This window comes from Chlorella variabilis (genome assembly GCF_000147415.1).
Source record: "Chlorella variabilis unplaced genomic scaffold CHLNCscaffold_4, whole genome shotgun sequence".
NCBI lineage: Eukaryota > Viridiplantae > Chlorophyta > Trebouxiophyceae > Chlorellales > Chlorellaceae > Chlorella > Chlorella variabilis.
Window position 1 is genome coordinate 345,565 of NW_005435084.1, and position 7,632 is coordinate 353,196.

Sequence of the window (7,632 nt, forward strand, 5' to 3'; positions counted from 1 at the left end):
TAGGGCATGAGCGTTGAGCAGTGTGCGATGAGCAATGAGCAATGAGCAGTGAGCAGCCCCTCCCTAAACAAAGTGAAGCGCAGGACGGGGTCCGGTGGATGGGAGGCAAGGAAACGCGGGGGGTTGCCACGTGCGCTACCGCCGCCGCCGCAGGCAGCACCCCTGCGGCGGCGGCAGCGGCAGCAAGCCGTGGACCCAAACGCCGTGCCGCCGCCGCCGCAGGCAGCACCCCTGCGACGGCGGCGGCAGCAAGCCGTGGACCGAAACTCCGTGCCGCCGAGTCCCGTGGCTGTGGCCGTGGGCTTCTGGCAGGAAACTACGGCTGCAGCTCGGCAGCACGGGGGCGTCGCAGCGTGCCGCCGCCGCCGCCGCGCTGCCCCCCGGGCACGGCGGCGGCGGCAGCAAGCTTGGGCCCAAACGCCGTGCCGCCGAGTCCCGTGGCTGCGACCGTAGACCGTGGGCCGGAAACTGCGGCCGCAGCTCGGCGGCACGTGGTTCTGGTCAAATCGCCAAGCGTGCAGCAGCGCCGAACCACGCTTCCCGGCCTCGGCGCATGCCTTCAGGGCCCCCCTATCGCTGGGCACACCCCTCCAACACCGAACATGCGCCCGGGGGGGAGGGCGGCCCGGGCTGCCCAGGCCAAAGTGGGCCGCCCTCGAGCAAGAGGCGGCCGGTCTGTGTGCTGAATGAATGAATGAATGAAAAAAAAAACCGTAGGCGGAAAATTCGAAGAGGTGTTGCACAGCATTGGCGAGGCGATGGAAATGGCGGATGCAGGCGGCGAGAAGGAGGTGTACACGCGCCTGCTGGCATGTGACCAGTGGTTCACCCACATGGCGACGGTGAGGCAAGAAGAACATGTGCCCATGGGTGCAATTGGCTGCCTAGAGCTGGCCCATGCCTATTTTGTCCCACCTGGGTGGGCCTGCCACGTGGCCTGTGCATTGCTGACATCAGCAATGCCGCCATCGATGGCGGCACGCCATGTGTGTGTGCAGAAGATGCCCGCCGACGACGAGGTGGCAGGTGCCAACCTGCTCACGGTGGCCCTCCGGCTGTTCTTCCTGGATGGTCTGGTTGAGGAAGCGCCCAAGCAGGTGGGTTCAAAACTCTCCGGCTACTGGGTGGCTCTCAAAGGCCCGCTGCCCCGGCCTGAATCAGCACTCCTGCCCCCCGCACCTGATGGCAGTGTGAATCCCCCCCTGCGTTTTTTCCAGCATTATTTTGCCATCCCCTGCTGCAGATCCAGGTAATTCATGCGAAGCTGGAGGAGCGCCACAGCGACAAGAGCGTGCTCCTGCGGCTGGCCGCCGACTTCTGCTACACCACCGCCTCATCTGTCGTGGCCTTCGCCGCCACAACCACCTACGTCAGTTGGCTTGGCCTGGCAGGGCTGCACGCAGGCCCTGGCTGGATATCTTTATAGCTGTGCCGCATGTCGCCCAGTGGGGCAAATTGGAGGCTTGTGGTCTGGAGTGTCTCTTCGCCCGCCCTTGAAATGCAGGCAGATGAGGTGGAGGCGTACCTGCTGGTGCAGTACGCCCGCAAGAGCCACCTGGCATGTGGCCTGCTGAAGCAAGCCCGCAAGCTGGACATGCTGGCGCCCCCCGGTGGGTGGGCTGGTGCTTGCATGCATGGTGTGCAATGCACGGCCGCGAACTGTGGCGCCGCTGCTGCTCTTGCCGCTGCTCCTCCTGCCTGCCAGATACACTCGCCAGCACTCCTCTTCTTTGGCAGCATCGCCACTGTGCTGAGCAATGACATTCCATTCTTACGGCTGCCCCTCGCCCCCCTTCCGCTTCCTTGGCAGGTAGCAAGCGCTTTGCCAGCCTGGCCAAGGACATCAACCCGATGCTGCAGGACGAGCCTCAACCGGATGATGTGGCAGCTCATGATGGCTTGCTGCTGGTGGGCGGCTACTGCCTGGAGCGCCTGGTTCGCAAAGCGGTCAATGTGCGTGGGCTTTGGTGACTGCCGCAAGGCTTGGCAAGTCTGAGGAAGCCATGCCGGCTCCCTTTGCTGCCCATCTGACTGCCTGCTGGCCCAAACCGATGCTGCCTGCCTGCCTGGCTTGGTGCCAATCAACTCCGGCCTGCCCGCGTGCCTGCCTGGCCCCTTCGCAGCAGAGCGGGGCCCAGGCCGGCACCTGTGACCAGCAGCTGGCCATGAAGCTGCTGGAGCCCAGCATGGAGATTGTGGAGATGACGGAGCGGCACACAGCCTTTTTCAACGTTCTGGCGCAAGGTTGGCATGCTTGCCGTCGCTGTCCCTGACTGCACTGCAAATCTCTTTGCTCACAAGGTGTATGTGATGCCTATGTGATGGGTAAGATACTGATGTAGTATCCTCTGCATGCGCTTTGCTGCTGCAGCCTCCCTGCTGGATGCCTGCGCCATCGAGCGTGTGCTGTTCAGCCCAGACTTCCTTGCATCTTGTGAGCGGATGTCACTGGCGGGGATGCATCTGGGCTCCCCCACCACGTTGTGGGGGTTGCGTGTCCGGCAGGACGGGGAGCGGGGCCAGGGTGGGGTGACCCTGGGACGCTCAGCTGGGGGGAGGGTGGTCGGAGCCATGGAGAGGGTGCTCCATGGTCCACCCCCTCTCTTGATGCCCCTTGATCACGTGTGCCCCCTGCCCAAGGTCTGCTCACGCGGCCTATCATAGCGGGGTGACTGTAACACAGGGTTACTGCAAAACTGACCGCAGTGAGTATAGCTGCCAGGTGGCCGCTGCCTCAGCCATCTTTCTGCGCCTACAACTGCCGGCCTTTTCTCTCTTTCGCCCTGATGGCGGTGCACCTGCCCCACTCGCCCTCGCACCTGCAGGATTACGGCGCACTGTACCGCCTGAAGGAGCATGTACTGGGCCTGAAGACGCACGGGGCCATCGAGGAGGCGTGCGACCTGCTGGGCGCGGTGGCTCGCAAGGGTGTAGCCTCCAGGCGTGTGCCTGCGCTGGCTGCTGCCTTTGTCAACACCACCGACTACCTGCTAGGTGGGTAGCGTACAGCCTGCTGCTGCTACTGTTGCTGTTGGGCAGCTTGGCTGCCCAACAGGCTGTCTCTGCTTCTGTGGCCATCTGCTGCTCGTGACCTGCTGCCATCTGCTGCTGTGGCTGAAAGAGAAACGGACATTTGAGAGATCCCGCACCGGCAGCTGTCTCGAACCGCCGCTGTGCGCCCACTGGCCTGCACTGCAGATGACTTCCTTCCATCCCTCTGGAAGTACACCCACGCCGTGAAGGGTGCGCGCGTGCTGTCAGCGGCAGCAGAGGCGCCGCTGATCCGCAGCAGCAGGGCCGCCGCCGAGATTGACAGCGCCCTGGACCAGTACTATGCACTGGTGGATTCGGAGGCGCGGCAGGCCATCAAGCTGGACCAGGAGGTGCCGCACGAGGTGCAGCAGGTGCTGGACAAGGCAAGTGGCAGGCGCTGAACGGAAAGTCTGCGCAAGCAGGCCCACGCTGCTTTTGCAGTGGGTGCCTGCCGCTCTGAATCGATCCTCTGCGCTGCGCTGCCCTGCAGATGACGCGCCGCGGGGAAGCGGCGGTGCAGGCGGCACGGGCGCTGGCGGAGTTTGAGGATGACTTTGCGGGCCTCATGGTGAGCTGGCCCAGCCCACCCGCTTGCATGAGGAGCAGGGAAGGCAGCACAGACGGGCAGGGATGATGGAGATGTTTACCAGGGTTCCAGGCTGCTAGCTGCAGTGTTGCTTCTGGCTATCGTAGTATCCCTCCATGGCTTGTCATGCCCTGCAGATTGCGCCCGCAGCCGAGCCCGGGGGCAACAGGCCCGCCGCCCTGACCATCAGCAAGGCGACTTCAGTAAAGACCGCTAAGATGGCTGCCGAAGCGCTGTGGGAGTCGGCGTTTAAGAACATCGCCGCCACTGCGGCTCTGTGCCGGTACTCAGCCTTCAATCTTAGCAGGGTGCCCACAGCGTAGGGGGACTGGGAGCATTGGTGGCAGCAGGGTGTTTGAAAACATGGGGCCGGCAGGGTTGCTGGATGCTGTCTTTGTACGATGCTAATGCTTGTTTGAATAGACAGCAATATGTAATTGTTTGAATTGCCGCCGTTGTTTGAATCGCCGCCGGATAAGTAGGATTGGAGAGTGAGGGCAACCTCGGTGGCGCCAGCGCAAGTAAAGTGGCGCCTGCGACGTGGCGGCGACTTGGCGGCCACCCTGCCCACCACTTATGAGACCTTCCCAGGTAGCCCTGCAGCTCCTCCTGGTTCCCGTTAGCACGCTCTGCGGTCCTCGCAGCTTGCGCTGAGTCGCTTTGACCATACGGCGGCGATAGCCATGGCGTCGCAGACGCCCGGCCTGCCCATTTCCCACACGGCCGCCACGCCCTCCTCGGATTCTATCAAGAGAACACAGCGGGAGACACGCGAGGCCAGGGGCAGACTTCTCCGCGACAGGTTATCGACCCTAGTGCGGGTGCGCTAAGTTCCCCTGCACTTGCTGGGTCTACAGCCGTAGCATTGCGTCACCGCAAGAAGCTTCGCTGGGACCTTCGCACCCAGCCCGCTCTGCCGCCGCTGCCGTCTGCGCTGTTGCACCTGTAGGGAGGGAAGCCAGCACAGCCGGGAGACATCGTGGAGCAAATGCTGGCACACGAATCAGGAGCGCCGCAGCTTGTCAGGCAGTTGGATTTGGACGAGGCCGCAGCGCCAGCAGCGGTTGGGGCCGAGGACACGTCGCTGCCTGCGCAGTCGCCCGCAGCTCCCACTGCCCACCCGCCGCGGCAGGCGCCGCCAGCGTCGCCGCCAGGAGCACCCTCAAGCAGCGCTGGCGCGCAGCAGGTGCTGTCGCCCACCAATGGGCGGCAGCCAGGGGCGAGCCGCCGGGAGAGCCTGGGAACCAGTGCGGACAAGCAGGCTGCCGCCGCAGCAGCAACTACCGTGCGCAGGCGGCGAACAGGAGTGGCCTTTGCCGATCCGCCGGCCTCCATCCTGCGCCGGCCGCGGCCGCAGGAGCAGCAGCAGGAGCAGCGGTGGGCGGCAGGCGGTGAGCAGCCGAGCCAGCAGCTGCACGGTGGTGTCGATGTGGAGGAGCTTGCCCGGCGTCTTGAGGCCCTGGGGCTGGCCACACAACGGCAGCAGCAGCAGCTGGAGCAGCGCGATGCCGAGATTGCACAGCTCAGGGAGCAGCTGCAGCAGACAGCGCAGGTACAGGCACCGCAGGGGGCTGTGCGCCGCCGCGCGGCCCGCCTGCAGCCCCCGCAGCTGCCGGGCTCTCTGGAGAGCCCTACTGACAGCGAGGCGAGCGATGTTGTGCCAGCGGCGGGATACCGCCGCACCCGCAGGCCAGTGCACCTCAGCAGCAGCGACAGCAGCAGCGAGGGCGGCCTGGATTCTGAGGAGGATTGCGACTCAGCTGCCCCTCGGCTGCGGCAGCGGCCCTTCCGCCCGTCCAACCTGGCCAGCCGGAACGGCACGACGCAGCCAGCAACCGCACCGGACCCTCGCCGCCAGCAGCAGTCGGGCCGCACAGGCGCTGCCGCGGCACCATCGGGCAGGCAGCGTGGGGACAGCGGGCGAAGCGCGGCTGTTGCCACTCAGGGCCCCAGGCCATTCCGCGATGCCAGCGGGTGGGAGGAGCCCCCGCCTGCAGCTGCCGACGGGGAGGAAGACCGTTCGGCCTTTTTTGCTCGCCGCTGCCCAGTCCTGCCGCCTGGCTCGCGCACACCTTCTGCGCTGCTGATGTCCAATGGCGAGCTGCTGCACATGCCCTGGGACGTGGTGTACGCGGTTGTGGAGGATCAGGTGAGGGGTTGGGGTGCAGCCTGCCTGCCTCGGCACCTGTTGCAGCTGTGGTGGTGCTCCTCGAGGCGCTCGGCCTCCTTCTGTGTGACAATTGCACCGCTCCCTGCTGCAGAACTGGCAGCACGCTCTGTCGGTCAAGGTGGAGCCACGAGGCGGCACGCTAGGACCCCTGGAAGTGTGTGAGGCAAGTTGTGGTGATCCCTGCCAAAGTCCTGCTGCGTGCGGCCAAAGTCCTGCTGCGTGCGCCAGCTGCCGAGCAGGCGAGCAATGCGGTAGATGGCTTAGCAAGCTGCTGAGCAGCCATGATGTGAGCCTGCCTAACAGCGCATCCGCCCCTGCCTGCCTGCCTGCCTGCCTGCCTGCAGAAGCCAGTGCAGCTGGATCCTGAGAAGGAATTCTGGGTTTCCAGCGAAAGCCCAAACTTGAGCGTGCTGGCGGCGCTGCCGACTCTGGGGTCCCAAAAGCCATGCCTGAAGCCAACCCGCATGGCCCTTAAGTTGCACCTGGTGAGCTGGCAGGGTGATTTCCGCAGGCAGGGCGGCTGCGACTAGCATGTTTGTGGGGTCCAGCAAAATGATGGCTTGCTTCCTCCCATTGCATCCACACGCTGCAGTGGCAGTCTATCCTTCCTTCTGACCATGATGATGATAGCGGGATGTGGGGAGGGGGTGGGCAGCTGGCCGGGCGTCTGCGTGACTGCCACACAGCGGCGCTGGGCGGCGTGGAGGATGCAGCTACGGAGGAGGTGTTTGCCTTTGAGGCGCGCTACTCTAGCAGTGCTGGTGGCCAGCAGGTCATGAAAGTGGCGCGCATCTCGGCGCTGGCCAAATGGTCAGCCCGCAGCGCGCTTGCAGATGGCTTCAGCCTCTACAGCTTTGTGGACCCGCTGGCGGCAACGGCGCTGTACGAGGTAGCGCGCATTGTTGTGCTGGCACGGCAGGGAGAGGAGGTGTGGAGTCAGCTAGAGGAGCAGGTGAGCGCAGCCTCAAACAAGCGCATCTGGCGGCGGGTTTGCCCGGCAGCGCCTGCTGGTTGCTTTTCGCGCGCATGAAACACCGCTGGCAGTGCCGCTGCACGATGCTGGGCGGCAGAGCGGAAGCTACTTGGCCTGCCCATGAAATTGGGCAGACACCCACGCGCCTTAGCCGCTTGCTGCAAGGTTGCCTGAATTGCTTGTGACGGTTTCCTGCCCTTCAATGATGATTGCAGGGCAAGCTTCAGATTCAGATTTTTAGTGTAGATTTCTTTGGCAGTACTGCGAGCGGCCAGCACGCTGTGGCCCGCAGGTGAGCTGCTGTACCAATTGGGTCTGCCAGATGAGCTCTTGCAGCATTGTCTGACGCAGTCCCTTGCTCGGGGGCGCTGAAGCATGCCTCAGCTTTACAGGAGAGTGTGGCCTTTCTGGCTCTGGTCACCGACTCCTTGTGAACTCCTACCTACCCACCTTTTACACTGCAGGTCCCAGCTGCTGGAGCTGCATCGCCCGTCCAGCGCTGCCATTGACATGCTGCATGATCCAGACAGGCAGGCAGCCGGCAAGCCCTGCACCAGCCTCAAAGCTCGCCGTGTGAACTCCCCTGAAGCACATGTCCAGTGGGGGGCGGTGCAGCTCATGGAGGGCCCCGCAGCACCACGCCTGCCAGCGTTTGCTGCTGCCGACCCGGTGCCTAGCGGAAGTGAAGCCCGGAAGAAGCTGGCTGCCAAGGCATTGCTTGGGCGGAGCAAGGAATGACAGTCACATGGAACAAGCGCTGGCAGAAGGAAAACGGCACATACAATCGTCAGCAGAATTTCAAATCCATGCCAACGCTTAACGCCTGTCCTGCAATGTCTTCTTCAAAATGTTACTAAGGCGCAGCATCAA

The 7,632-nt window shown here is 64.1% G+C and overlaps 2 protein-coding genes across 2 annotated transcripts; both read left to right on the plus strand.

The window, feature by feature from the left end:
* Positions 1-758: 758 nt before the first annotated feature.
* CHLNCDRAFT_141946 (hypothetical protein) lies at positions 759-3,942 on the plus strand (the record flags this gene model as incomplete). Its single annotated transcript, XM_005849941.1, has 11 exons — positions 759-842; positions 999-1,097; positions 1,244-1,369; positions 1,505-1,610; positions 1,811-1,953; positions 2,124-2,244; positions 2,372-2,403; positions 2,826-2,994; positions 3,199-3,404; positions 3,524-3,601; positions 3,757-3,942. 11 exons carry the CDS (start codon positions 759-761, stop codon positions 3,940-3,942), a joined length of 1,350 nt encoding a protein of 449 aa, XP_005850003.1.
* Positions 3,943-4,607: 665 nt separating this feature from the next.
* CHLNCDRAFT_141947 (hypothetical protein) lies at positions 4,608-7,058 on the plus strand (the record flags this gene model as incomplete). Its single annotated transcript, XM_005849942.1, has 6 exons — positions 4,608-5,526; positions 5,668-5,768; positions 5,881-5,943; positions 6,134-6,287; positions 6,476-6,741; positions 6,978-7,058. The coding sequence occupies 6 exons, from the start codon at positions 4,608-4,610 to the stop codon at positions 7,056-7,058; spliced, it is 1,584 nt and encodes a 527-aa protein (XP_005850004.1).
* Positions 7,059-7,632: the final 574 nt, after the last annotated feature.